This window comes from Triticum dicoccoides, chromosome 4B (assembly GCF_002162155.2).
Source record: "Triticum dicoccoides isolate Atlit2015 ecotype Zavitan chromosome 4B, WEW_v2.0, whole genome shotgun sequence".
Classification (NCBI taxonomy): Eukaryota; Viridiplantae; Streptophyta; class Magnoliopsida; order Poales; family Poaceae; genus Triticum; species Triticum dicoccoides.
Window position 1 is genome coordinate 63,803,683 of NC_041387.1, and position 13,920 is coordinate 63,817,602.

Below are 13,920 nucleotides of genomic sequence, written 5' to 3' on the forward strand. Positions count from 1 at the left end.
AAACTGGGCGTGTGTATTGCCAAGCTGAAGCATATGGGATGGCTGGAACGAGCAGCACTGTTCATGATCCGAAAACAGTCACAATTCCAATGACACATTCAGCGGCAGACCTTGGAACAGGGTCATATTGTGGAGTTGTCACAGCAGATCTTGGAACAGGGTCAAATTGTGGAGCTGTCACAGTTCCAAGTTTGCACTTGAGACTAGAGAGTTCAGGCTTTGATCTAGCTAGACATGAGAGGCAGGGGCATCTGCTTGCTTTGTATAGCCAGCCATTTCCCTGTTTATGCAAAAATAAAATAAAAATGCCAGGTGTATCTTTTAGTAAATTTTAAAATCAGATTTCCTCATTCAATACTCAAACACATGCACATTTTACAATTGGCCCTTGACATGCATTTAGTTTTGCTCTGTCACTAATGTCGAAAATATAGGCAAGACATAAAAATGGAACTGCATACACACATACAGAAAGGCATTGCTTTCAAACATCAAAATACATTCAACTTTCTTTTTGTATATCGAATATTTACATTGTGCACACAATCATAAAATGAGACTGCCAGCCAAAGGTTTCTCATGCTTGCTATCATGGCAAATTCATATCTAAAGCACAACAGAAAAGATCTCTGTAATTTATGGTATATGATGACTAAACCCTCATTTTTCTGTCTTCTATCTGTCATCTTATGCTGGTATGCCTAACTCTGAACCAAAAAGCCCTCATAGGATATGCCCCATGCTCACAAACTGAAGATGCAAAACCCTACCTCAACTTGGAAAAGAACCTGACCGCTTGATATGATCAAGGGTACCTCTCAAGCCATAGCGTTCAACTGCTCGAATGCCAGCTCGAAACCCATCTCCATATAGGATATGCCCCATGCTCACAAACTGAAGATGCCCCTGCCTCAACTTGGAAAAGAACCTGACCGCTTGATATGATCAAGGGTACCTCTCAAGCCATATCGTTCAACTGCTCGAATGCCAGCTCGAAACCCATCTCCATATATTGCAGAGGGATCTGTTTCGATCTGGTGCTTGAAGAATTCTCCAAGTTTTTTCTCAAAGTCAGTCTTTTCACCCTTTTTCGCCGAGGAAGATGTTGAAGAAGGTGTCGCTGTTGCTTCTGCTGCTACTGCTGCTTCTGCTGCTACAGCTGCTGCTTCAGATGTGGTTGCAATGCTACTGCTTGAACCTGACACGATTTCAGACTCAAGCCAGAGATGAGCTAGGACCTGACAGATGCCTTCTTCAACCTCTGGATTACGGATTCGGTATCCTATAAATAAAGAGAAGATATCAATACGTAGATGCAGCAGTGTTTGATGGCACAAAAATAGAAGTATGCATAAGATTCTGCAAAACGAAAATAGACACGTACAATAGTACCTTTAAGTCGAAGGTATGCATGCATCATCTCATGAGCTAGAATATAGCCTGTGAGCAGTCTGCAAGCAATTAATCAGTGGAAATCAAACATACACACATTCGCAACAAAGGACTTCTTAACAGTTTCGTACACTGGTTGCAGAATCAACATCAATCAAACATTAGCATCAACTGTGCTCAGTTCAGAAAATGTACGAAAATAACTAAATTTACCTTGGCAAAGCATATAGTACAAGAATTGCAGTCACTTCACACCGCCGAACTAGTTTGTATGGTGCTGTAGAAATGTCTATCATTTTGCTTCCTGGTCCAATTATTGGTCGTCTCGATATCTGTGTAGTGTATGTTAATTTACCATGAATTCTCATAAGTATGAAGGTGACATACAAGAAAATGTTGTAAGAACTTACCATTCTGACAATTTGCTCTTCCGATAGGCAGAGACCCCTGGTTTCAGGAAGGTGATGCCCCTAATCAAGCAGGTTAAAAAATTAGTTAATCAACATACATTACAAAATGGTGAATATCATATCACTTACCATTTTCTCTACTTCCCTGGCTTCATTTAAACCTTGACGTTCAACCAAAAGCAAGGGGATCTGTTGCTCTACTTTCATGTTCAAACCCTCATAGAATTCCTGGATATCAATGTATACTGGTTGGCACTCGTCTGTGTCCATTATTGAAGTATATAGACACTCCAAGCAGAGCTTCCGGCCATCATCTAATGTTATGTACTTGATATCCTTTGGCTGGGGTTGATGATAAAAAATGGAAGATGCCAAATTCATTAAATCAATCAAATGTGAATATTTGCACTATGAATTGAAGCAGCTGTAACTGAACTAAACTGCCAGTTAATTTCTGATTGGTATAGCCATAACCCTAACCTCCATTCGTTCACAACTGCAACACCTAGGAGTACCGTCATTGTCATGCGAAGGACAATACTTCTGCATCCAGAAAGGATGGGCCCGGTATTCAATTAAACCATTTTTATTTGTTCGAATCTGGTCACAAAAATACAATCAGCACATTTCAACAGATAAATTAAAAATTAGGCACCACCAAATACTCAAGCTCACTCATAAACTTGAAACACCGGTTGCTTACAAAGTTCTTGCAAACATCACATTTTGGATGAAAATTCTCCTTGTAGCAGGTACTGTGGTATGGATGATCTTCATGTACTGCAAACTTGCCAACAGAAAGGCTGACATTATAATTTTATCACAAGTTGAAGTATGTTAAATCAAATGTGTTAGTTTTTGTACCTCAGAGTCTGATATTGGCTCACTGCAAGCTGAGCACCTGAAGCACCGAGGGTGCCAAACAGAATCCATACAACTGAGAAACTGTCCATGTCCAAGTGGAGTTTTACATCCAGCACAAACCCTACATGAGTCATATGGTGCACCATATCTATTAAAAATGCAAAACAAAGAAGCTCCTGGCGAAAACAAATGGAGACAGAACCAAATAATTCTACCATCTTATAATAGAGTAGAGTTCTGAGAACCCAAGGTTTCCACTATTTTACTCTACAGTAAGGGTATTAGAACTCGAGGAGACAACTGATTTCATATGGCAGGTATAAGAGTGTGACTTAACAATGGCAGCATGCAAAGAGAGAATTGTTTCATAACTTAAAGGTAAGCGGAAGATATATGTCACTATGCAGTTAAATTTCGAAAAGACTATCTGACTACCAAAAGTATTTAAATTTGTCACCTGTAACAATATTGCTACCTTTTTGCAAAAATTATTTCATTCACTATAAATTTTTATATTTTTTACTAACATACTTGGATATGGATGGTCAAAGGTCTCTATCGAGACCACATTTATGCCGGAAACAAGTAATGGAATGAAGGTAACTAATACATAATACTTCCGGGACAACGCATATGTTTACATTGTTTACCCATAATCAACCCAACCAACAAGACAGTGCATACGCTCCTAACACTAATCAATTGTTCCTAATCGGGAAAGTTTCGCTGTATAGCAGTCAACTGGATTACCTGCATCCACCGGTAAGCCTCAACATTACCCAAGTCTTTCCGAGCTTACACTTTTACAACCCATACACTTGGAATAAAATGTGAAACTATACTAGTGGTCATTATTGCATGAACGATTTTTCAGTGGAGTATAAACTCAATTTGAAACATAAATATTGATCCCCGGTCCCAATCACATCCTGATCTTGGACTGAGCAGTATGATTTAGATCAGGAATTTAGATAAGGTTTCTGCTGTTTCTATATTGTATAAAGCAGGTTGCAGAGTATGAACCACACATTCACAAGCCTGATGAACAGAATGCCCTAGTATTCGTTGTCATCCCACAGGCATGTACCTTCTCATATCATGCTATGAAGCTGGTCATGAATCAATGGCCTAATGCTATTTTATTACATGTCCTGAATTTTGCTTCATCCCCCAAGTTGATGATACATGAGGTTAAACATCCAAAATCATATTCGTTCTCACCTTTTGTGAGATCAACAAGTTACAGCAATGGATGTAAGTGAAGCACATCTCAACCAAATATATATGCATGTGTTTTTTTTGCTATAAAATCGATTAGTTAGAAAAACCAACACACTAGATTGTTATTCACTGTTTCACACTAATGCAACATGCAATGCAAGCGCCACTCAGTGGTGTCAAGTGTCAACGAAAGAAAAACAAACTTTTCCAAGTCCACAAGCTAAATTATCGTGAAACTAGAGATGAATCATAATGTACTATTATAACAAATACCTCGATCTACTTGATGGCAAGATATCTGGCAGTAGGCTAGTTGCTGGAGTACTATCTGAGTGAACTCCCCCCACCGGAATTTTCTGACGAAGAGGATGCTTATCTTTCAAACTTTCTTGCAGAGCCCGTGCAAGCTCTTCATCTTCTTCTAAATGATCATCAGTATCTGGTTCATAAGTAAAAGCAAATGACAAAAACATTAAAAATATTCTTTCTATCAACTTTACATATTTGGACATGCTCATTAACCTAGAACTGCTATTCCAAACTAAGAAACTTTAATGACACATGCAACCAGGTAAAAGAATCTCTAAACTAGAGATTATCAAAACTGGTTTAGTTGGGATAATACAAACCAATGGCCTTTCCCTTCCTTTGACCTTCCTCTGATAAGGATAATGCAATAGCACGATCTATGTCTTCATTGTCACTGGCATGTGTACCCTACAGTACAATTGGAACCAAATTAGCAACAGTCAAGTAAATAAAGCTGTTCATTTTATCTTGGAATCATGTACCACGTTGTGCGCCCTGATTTATATAAGAATGCAGTGGCTCCTGAAAAATAAAGCACAAATTGTTCGATCCCTCACTATCTATGCTTCTGTAGCATTCAAATTTAAACTTCCCACAACTGATTTATCCCATGTGATTTGTCACAGAGAAGAGCAATTTCAAATTGAGAGAATAATAAACAGACAAGGAAGCGCATGATAAAATGATAATATATGATAGTCAGAATTAAGATTTGAAGAATCATGATTCGCTTCTATGCATTTTTAGGAATGAACATTTTACAGCTAGTTATTTCCAGCGAAGAAGAAAAAGGCAAAACTGGGCATTACATGTGACGTAGCGTGCTGGGTTGAATAGCCTTCACTAAAGTTCCCGTCGTATTGTCCTCTTATAACTTTATTTACCGAACTTTTAACAACTTTGCTCAGCCAACCCATGTATTTCTTTATTGGAGGATGAAGATCCATTTTGTCCACCCGATGATGAAAATCTATTTTGTTCACCAGATGATGACGATCCTTTGGAGGATGACGATCCCTTGGAGGATGACGGCTCATTTTGTGCATCCGAAGGTGGAAGATCCTTGTGCCTGGAGCAAAAAGAAAAATCATGCAGAAATAAGGTAAGAGAGACCTGCAGCTGAGTTTCTTATTTGCAATAAAAGCCAACTTTGGGAGGAAGTTGAATTTAAGGCTCTAGGCCTGCATCTCCATTAGCATCTCATTTTGTTAATTTTCCGTATAGATTCCAGTAGTGGGTACTGATGCTCTAGGATACAAAAGGTGCAGTTGTTACTAAATATCTGTGACTATTGCTCCAAATCTTGTTTCACACTGTACTTCCCATGCCTAGAGCAACTAGTTCCCTTTGAAAATATGATTTTGAGTTATCAAATTCGGAGAATAGATAGCCAAAAAACTGTGCCATGTTCCTGGACAATCGCCACTCACAGAATTTATCGAGAACTTGGAGCAAGCAATTAGGTGAGATCTGCTTCGAAATGGAACACCTCAGGTATATTAAAAACGGATAATGGTCCATTATCCATCTGAGGGTGGACTCGACAAGATACTTTGGTGGAAATGTCAACGGTGGGCTCTCAGAGGGATCAGATCGTGAAAAAAGAATCCCCGGAACAGCATTGGAACTTGAGAAAGGGAAAGCCATGGCCTCTTACCTCAGGGGAGGAGAGGTACGCGCCAGCGACCTTGGATTCGGCAGAGCACGGACGGGGCTGGAACTGCGCGTGTGATGCTATATGAACCGCAAGAACTTCCAGCCACACCGCGTGTCCGGTCTGCGCGGCTATTCGCACTGCTTGTCGGTCGGAGACGGCCGGAGAGGCGCGGCGGGGTGCTCCGGCGGGGAAGAGAAGGGAGGCTAAACGGGTGGGAGAAAGAGGCGAGGAGAGCGTGACATGGACGGGAGAGCTGGAGAGCGAGCCAAGAAAATAAAATGCGAATCTGGGGGTAGAGGCGAGCGGCGCCGTCTAACTAACTCCCATCCGCCCACCGCTCCGCGTCGCGGTCGCGGCGACGTCAACCCCCCGACGGTACCGGGAGGGGAGGGGAGGGGAGGAGGGAGGAGGCCCACATGCGGGGTGGTCGCGCAGCGGCGTCCCTCTCGGGCATTACGTCGAACGTGCTGGGGGCGTGCTAGTGGTGGGGAATCGCGTGGAAACGGCGGTCCGGTCAATTGGTTGGATTTGGATGAACTCTATAGATGAAAGAGTGTGACATATGTCTTTGGTGTCCATAACTCTAGATGGTCTCAAGGCTAAAAGAGTAAGGCTTCCTTTGGTTTAGAGGAATTTCATAGGAATTCTAGAGGATAGGATTCTTATAGGATTTTTTCCTTTAGAACCATTTGGTTCATAGGAATGGATTCCTATTCCTACATGGGATTGGTTCATATCCTCCACATTTCATAGAAAAATAAAAAAGAGGCTAGACTCAATGGAAAAATTACTTTGGTGTCAATCAAATGACATCTTGTTTCCTATTCCTACTCATAGGATTTGAGATACATGTCATCTCATTTCCTACAAGATTCCTATTCCTATGATAATCCTATCCTATGAACCAAAAGAGGCCTAAACTGCGTCATGCATTTGCAATTTAGTCACAAACTTTAAAGGACGTGACAAGCCAGCGCCTAAGCACCCGTTGGTGCGATTGGTCGCCTATACCATAACCGGAAGGACATCCTACAAAGTGCAGTCAGTCCCTTATGTGCCTCCCTCCCGGATCCGGCTTGCATGCTCCCTTCCCATGCTCCCATCCGTGCTCCCACTTCATCCTACGGCTGTCATTTTCTCTTTTTCTTTTCTAATCTAATCTAATCATCTCCCCCCTGATTTTCAGGGGGTGGGGCCGGGCCTTATTTTCTTCCAATCAAATCAAGCCACGTACGCGGGAGCACGGATGGGAGCACGGGGAGGAGCAGGCAAGTCTCGTCCCCCCCAGCCCACGTGATTCTAGGACGTTGCCAAATAAACCAGCTAAGATCTTGTCACATGTGCATTAATTTGGGTTAACTTTTGATTGGAACGTCAGAATCCAAAACCATTTCCACCGTTGGGTTTCTCACGACGAGTTCTTCAAATCTAGATCTCATATGGATAGGTTTCGTCGATCTTTTTTGGATGGGCTACTTTGGGTGTAATAGACGCAACTTTAGTGCTATAGGGAAGCAACTTCTTTTTTTTGGCTTAGTAGGACTTCTATGATGTTGTTTTGTGTAAAAAAATTGAGAAAAACAGATAAAACATGGGGCACCTTTAGTACTACTCCCTCCGTCCAAAAAAGCTTGTCCCTCAAATGGATGTATCTAGCACTAACTTGGTGCTAGATACATCCATTTGTGGAACAAGCTTGAGACAAGCTTTTTCGGACGGAGGGAGTACATACAAGCAACTTCACTGCATTATGCGTATCTATGAATTTTGCTAACATTATCCCAACTTGCCTATTCATTCATGGTTGCTTAGTTTCCTATCGTTGAGTGTCAGTTTTCTATGATTGATGCTCAATTGCTTACAAGTACTATGAAATTGTCTACGCTGATGCCCAGTTGCTTGCTATTGGTAAAATATTTGCCTACCATTGCTACTCAGTTGCCTAACTTTGCAAATCAGTTGCCTATTCCAAAAAAAGCCTAACAAAACCAAGCAATTGTCCATACAAAAGCAAGCAACTGCCCTGAGAACGTATCTTGTGCAACCAGCGATCTCATGCATCGAATGCACCAACGGCTCATGGGCCATTGGATGTCAAAAGAAGGGACAAGATCTATCTATGAGTGGACCAGATGGTCCATTTGCAAAACAGACCTTGAAGTCTGGCTAATACTATACGGGTTATAAATGTTGAGCTTTCCAACCTACTGAAGAGTTTCAGCACGAGAGGTGTTTGCTGTTAAATATCTATCTGCAGTAAGGCACCAACAACTTACTTGAAATCCAACAAGCAATAGGCCCTGTCAAAAATGCTGAAGCTTCTCCCTTGTGGCCAGTTCACATATCTTCATTGGTGTACCACTGATCTTTCGCTTAACATATTGAAAAGCCTGACGGACAGTTGTGCTACGTGGTGTTGTTCAAATGTCTACGTACTAGTTAACTTATAACAATCTTTATATTCTGGTGACGGTGAGTGAAACACTGAACACACGAATAATAACAAACATTATTATGTTCTGAACACAACTATAGTGTGCACAACAACAACACACTAGTTAGCAATGTAGCGTTCCCCAAATTTTACATATTGCATGACATTACTGTGGTAGTTTCGTCGTCATCCCTGTCGTGGTTCTAAATCTGACACTAATGTAGGGGGGTAGGTATGGAGAGGCAAGATCCTAGCTATGGAGTAGTTGTATATGCAAGAGATTTACGAGTTCAGACCCTTCTCGGAGGAAGTAACAGCCCTACGTCTCGGAGCCCGGAGGTGGTCGACTGGATTATGTGTGTATGAGTTATAGGGGAGCAAACCCTTTACACTGAGGAGAGGGGTGGATTTTATAGAGTTCGCCAGACCCCTCCGGCCCTCAGTTATGTAGGGTTTAAGGTACATTAAGGTCGGGCGTTACTGGTAACACCACAAATAAAGTACTATGATGACCATTAAAGCTACTCAATGGCCGACCGTTTGCGTACAGAGTGACTTTAGATCTTCTGGCTGTCGAGTGGTTGGCTTCATGGTCGAGTGTCTTCGAGTCCGTCGAGTGGAACGCTTCTGAGTTGATTGACAGGTGGTTTCTTCTAGAGATGTCCTTGGGGAGGGTAGTTTGGACAGGTCCATGACCCTACCCTAGGTACATAGCTTCATTATTAGCCCCGGAATGGATCGAGGTTTGAGTGGGGAAGGAGTTGAGAACTCTTCCGGCCCATTTTGTGTGATATGAGTATATCTTGCTTTGGGTCCATGAACCTAAATAACGACACCAACTTCTTTTTCGGTTGCCTTGGTCCATTCTTGGTTTCAGTCGAGTGAATTTCTTTACTTGCAAAGCTCCGAGTGATGGTGTGGAGGAGATCCTCCGTCTGACAAGTTGTTCTGCTGCTCGCGGATTTTGCAGGATTCGACTTTTGGGAAGTGCGCGGGGCGGAGGAGGCCGCAGTAATCGGGCGGGATAGGGCGGAGACGCCTCAATCTCCGTGCCACCTTTTTCACCACGTATTGCGTGCGCGACTGTGGCGGGATTTGACAGGATCGTCTGGGCCTACAGGTCAGTCACTCAGAGGCAACTCCATATAAGTCGCTGGCCCAGGGTTTTTGAATAGTGCGCCTTCATTTTCCCCCTTCCTTCTCGAATTCCTCCGCCACCTCTGCTCTCGTCTTGGTGCCGTCGGTCTGTTCGGGCTTCGCCTGCGGCAATGGTGAAGGAGAAGACGGCGGCCCTGGAGCGCGCGAAGAAGGCGACGGCGCAGGCGAAGGTGAAGAAGTACAGTCGGGGTGGATCTTCCTCGAGGTCTGCCTTGCCGCGGGCTGGATCCAGGGCGACTGGATGCCTTCGGTGATTCGTCAGGAAGATCTCGATGAATTGGCTGAGGGGGGATTCATCCCTCACGAATCTGTGCGCCTCTCGGGGAATGAGATCGAGCCGCAGCCTCTCGAGGGTGAGTGTGTCCTTATCGCCACTCATGTCGACCGCGGATTCTCCCTGCCCCCTCATCCTTTTTTCTGAAGTTTCTTGAACTTTTTCAGAGCGCAACTCCATCACTTCACTCCGAATTCCATCGTGTACCTTGCTGCCTTCGTGTGTTTGTGCGAGAATTTCTTGGGTTGTCGTCCTCATTGGGGCCTCTTCAAGCACATTTTCACTTGTCGTTCTCAGTCGGTTAAGAAAGCCAAGTCGAGTGATGATAGGACGCAAGTGATTCAGATGTGCAGGGGACTTAGGATCCAGATGAGAAGCAAAAGTTGTTTTCCAGCTATGACTCTTCCTGACTCAGTCCGCAGGTGGCAGTCGACCTGGTTCTACTGCAAAGACCAGCCGACTCCTGGACAGGCGACGGGTCTTCCCCCTTTCTTCCTGAACCGAGCAGAAAAACCTTCTACTCTGAAAGTGACACCGGAAGAGAAGGCACAAGTCAAAGTGTTGGTTGGTCGAGTGGTTCAGCTTGTCCGCGATGGGGTGACTGGTATGGATTTGTTAGAGATCTTCCTTAGGAGACGTATCCAGCCGCTCCAAGCTCGTGACCATCCGATGTGGATGTATTCGGGTCTCGATGACACCACTCGGATTCACCCGGAGGAGGTCGACGAGGCTACGTTGGAGGGGTGGTTGTCAAGTATCACAGGGGACAAAGACAACCCCCGAGGAGCCAGGAGGATTCCTCCACTCGACCAATCGTATGAAGTAGATAAGGTCCGATTATGCATCTCTGACTGTGGCCTTGCTTTCTTCATTCTGTTTGCTTGAAATCAATCGACTGACTTTTGTCTTGTTTGTTGTCTTCTAGGCCACCACTAAGATGTACTCGATGCCCAACGGGGCGCAAGAACAGGCCAAGGAGGGAGAGGCGAGCAGAGGTGAAAGTGAGGAGGAGTGGCAATCTGATGGTGAGGGGGAAGAGGATGACGACGGGTCCAGTGAAGAGGAGGAGGAGGAAGTCGATCCTCCTCGCACGGAAAGGTGATCCAAGCTCACCCACGACCCCGCGAGCGAGCGTGGCAAAGCGACTGCGCCCGTTGGGCAATCGTCAAAGCGCCCTCGGGCGGCTTCTCCGGCGCTGACTGAAAAAGTGCCGAAGCATCCACGAGCGGCGCCATCAAAGCCGCCGAAGGCCTTGCCCAAGATGAGAATGGCCATTCCCACCATTTCTGGGTAACAGCAGAACTTGTGTTTTCTCGTTTAGCACGGACGAACTCTTGGTCGACTCATTGACTAACCGACTGGTTTCTGAAATCTGCAGTGCTACTACCTCCGAGACCTCCGCCAAGAATGAAGACCAGGAAATGGAAGACGCTGCCACCTCCAACCTTGGTACGCTCTCTGTAGTTTCACTTTTGGTCGATTGGATTTTCGATTTCAACTTTGGATTTTTCCTGTAGTTCCTCCTCATGTCATCGATCTCCCTGATGATGACGATGAGGCGCCACTGAGGCCGAGGAGGAATAGAAAGGTGCCGGCTGGCAAGACTACTCAGACTGCATCAGTGCCTGAGACATTGGTTCAAGATGGTGGCAATATCACTCAGAATTCCGTGTCCTTCGCTGTGCCGCTGACGAGTGCCCGGCCTTCGTCATCGACTGCTGACCCGCCCTCCCCTTTCGCCACACATCACGTCCTAGAGGACCAAGCGGGTGCTGCTAAGGAGGCTATACGCCAGGCGGGGATCATGATGGAGCAGGTGAAGGTGATCCGGGAAGCCAGGCAAGTGGCCTATGATGCTAGCTCAGCCCTTCAGAGCAATGTCCAGGTTAGTTGGTCACTGCTTGTTCTATTAGGATATGCTATCTGAAGACTTTCTTTCCGAAGATCTTTGTATCTGTACACCCACTGGGTGTGTCGATTGAATTTTTGGATTGGTGGGGGCACGCTGAGTGCACCCACTGGGTGTAGTCCCCGAGACTATGCTGGACTGTTGGTAGTCACCTGTAGTCTTTGTATTTTGAATTTCTTCACTCTAACTTCTTCACTCGGTCTGGTCGGACCATGTCGAATGGAATCTTGGAACCAGTGGGGGCACGCTGAGTGTACCCACTGGGTGTAGTCCCTGAGACCATGGTCGACTGCTGGCAGTCGACTAAGGTCTGAAGAACCTGTTTTTTTGGTAGATCATGATGAGACCATGGCTGACTGCTGGCAGTTAGCTATAGTGCTATAGTTTTAGGATCATAACCTCTTTGTCTCTTTCGGCCGACTAATCGGACCAAGTCGGAAGAACCAGTGGGGGCACACTAAGTGCACCCACTGGGTGTAGTCCCCGAGACTACTGTTGAATATGTTGATTCGACTGTAGTCTTAGAAATGTTACGATTTTCTCTTAGTCACTCGGAAGCAACCTATCTTTGATGTCTGTCGACTGATCCTTCGCAGAAATCTTGCGAGCTTGTTTCTCGCTATACTGAATTGGAAAACAAACATATCCAGCTCGACCTTGACTTGAAGCTTGTTCAGGAGAACTTTCAGAAGGCGAAAGATGAAGCAAAAGATACGACTGGTGAGGACTTGATGACTGTCTTTATCTTTCTGCCCACTCTTGATTCTGATCTCATTGTCATATTGCAGATAAAATGAAGGAGGCTTTGAAGAAGAAGGACCACGACCTTGCCGAGGCGCAGAAGGCGGCTTTGGACAAAATGAAGCTTGCAAAAGAAAAATTGGCTTCAGTCGGTAAACTTGAAGAGGAGAACGCCAATCTGAAAGCTGCTCTCGACGCGGCCAACAAGGAAGTCAGCCGTCTGAAGAATGATAAGATAGCTCTGAATGACAAGGCTGGTGAGCCGGTGGGGAAGAAGAACGATCTGGAGGCTTATCTGGGAGGGCTTCGCCAAGAAGTTATTCATCATGCTTGAGGGTAATCTCTCCTACCCGACTGACTTGTAATCATCGACTCATCGTAGAACTGCTGGTTTATCTTTGAATTGTATTTACAGAATTCTGCCAAAACTTCGAGGAGGAGACCAGTCGAGTGGAGACAAGCTTGGACCCCATTAACTCTCTTGTGAATGATGAAGCTTCTATGAACGTGCTCCGGCTGGAGTCTCGTGTTGCTGGTGTGGTTGACTACCTTGCTCGACTGAAGGTTGTGGTGTCACGAATTGATACGACACTCTGGCCAGGAGCGACGCTTCAAAATGACCTCAAGTCTCTAATGACTCGACTGAATGAAGTTCCAGGTCGAGTGCAAGAATGGAAGAAATCTTCTGCCAGGTGCGGCTCTGACGTTGCTCTGTCCCTGGTCCATGTTCACTGCAAGGATGCGCGAGAGGAAAAGCTAGCGTCCATCAAAGTTGCCAATACCAAGAAGCACGACTTCCAATCTTTCATGGAGACCTTCATGGTTGCTGCCACTCGGATTGCTGATGGAATCGACTTGGACCAGTTTGTCGCGCCCTCGAGTCCTCCACCTGAGGAGTAAAAAACTTCTATGCTTCGCCTTAAATTTGCCTCGGATGCCAAGTGGTTTTGTAACCGATAAACTTTTACAAGCTTGACGCCTGAGCACTTTTGAACCCGTAGGATGTTATCTGAACTTGGCTTATTGTTGAATATGCTTGCATTTGCCTTCGAGCAAACTTTGTTCTTCACTCGGAATATACTTTAGTGCTTTAGACACAGCTCTAAGGTGGAAAATCCAGTCGACCCGCACCTCATCACTCTTGCAGGTAGGGATGGAGCACAGATTGCCGTCGACCTACGTCCTTGCGGATCAGGATGGAGCGCACGTTGTATTGTGTAGCTCCGAAGGAGAAGGCAGCAGTCGACCTGCACCTCATCGTCCTTGTGGATCGGAATGGATTTCATACTTAGGAGAGTACTGGACTGCAGCTAAGCCCCCGAGTGGGAGGGTTGCTCTCCACTCGGTAGAATTTTTGAATACTTAGGCGAGTACTGGACTGCAGCTAAGCCCCCGAGTGGGAGGTTTGCTCTCCAATCGGTAGGATTTTCAAATACTTAGGCGAGTACTGGACTGCAGCTAAGCCCCCGAGTGGGAGGTTTGCACTCCACTCGGTAGGATTTTCAAATACTTAGGCGAGTACTGGACTGCAGCTAAGCCTCCGAGCAGGAG

The 13,920-nt window shown here is 45.1% G+C and overlaps 4 protein-coding genes across 7 annotated transcripts in view; 3 read left to right on the plus strand and 1 right to left on the minus strand.

Annotated features, from left to right (window-relative positions):
- LOC119295024 (protein DETOXIFICATION 33-like) overlaps window positions 1-9,438 on the plus strand; it is a 22,732-nt gene extending 13,294 nt beyond the window's left edge. The window contains exons 9-10 of one of the 3 annotated variants that reach the window (XM_037573345.1): window positions 5,183-5,298; window positions 9,258-9,437. In XM_037573345.1, the coding sequence (XP_037429242.1) occupies window positions 5,183-5,298; window positions 9,258-9,302 (161 nt within the window). In that variant the 3' untranslated portion in view covers window positions 9,303-9,437. Of the gene's footprint in view, window positions 1-5,182; window positions 5,299-9,257 lie in introns of those variants that run through there. The other 2 variants (XM_037573347.1, XR_005143667.1) reach the window with 2 other exon arrangements.
- On the minus strand, window positions 459-2,790 carry LOC119295025 (protein DA1-related 1-like). Of its 2 annotated transcripts, none has more exons than XM_037573348.1 (8): window positions 2,667-2,790; window positions 2,506-2,582; window positions 2,283-2,402; window positions 1,932-2,144; window positions 1,803-1,862; window positions 1,606-1,724; window positions 1,393-1,451; window positions 459-1,282 (listed from the first exon to the last, which is right to left on the minus strand). In XM_037573348.1, exons 3-8 carry the CDS (start codon window positions 2,349-2,351, stop codon window positions 912-914), a joined length of 891 nt encoding a protein of 296 aa, XP_037429245.1. In that variant the 5' UTR covers window positions 2,352-2,402; window positions 2,506-2,582; window positions 2,667-2,790; the 3' UTR covers window positions 459-911. The 2 variants fall into 2 exon arrangements, with proteins under 2 accessions (XP_037429245.1, XP_037429246.1); XM_037573349.1 differs by having other exon boundaries at window positions 2,478-2,582.
- Window positions 9,439-9,977: 539 nt separating the features above from the next.
- Window positions 9,978-10,918, plus strand: LOC119292511. The gene is made up of 3 exons (XM_037571328.1): window positions 9,978-10,550; window positions 10,645-10,679; window positions 10,891-10,918. The coding sequence occupies exons 1-3, from the start codon at window positions 10,065-10,067 to the stop codon at window positions 10,916-10,918; spliced, it is 549 nt and encodes a 182-aa protein (XP_037427225.1). The 5' UTR covers window positions 9,978-10,064.
- Window positions 10,755-13,920, plus strand: part of LOC119293346 — a 22,035-nt gene continuing 18,869 nt past the window's right edge. The window contains exons 1-3 of the mRNA XM_037571847.1: window positions 10,755-11,009; window positions 11,098-11,168; window positions 11,237-11,604. Coding sequence (XP_037427744.1) covers window positions 10,981-11,009; window positions 11,098-11,168; window positions 11,237-11,604 — 468 coding nt within the window. The 5' untranslated portion in view covers window positions 10,755-10,980. The remainder of the gene's footprint in view (window positions 11,010-11,097; window positions 11,169-11,236; window positions 11,605-13,920) is intronic.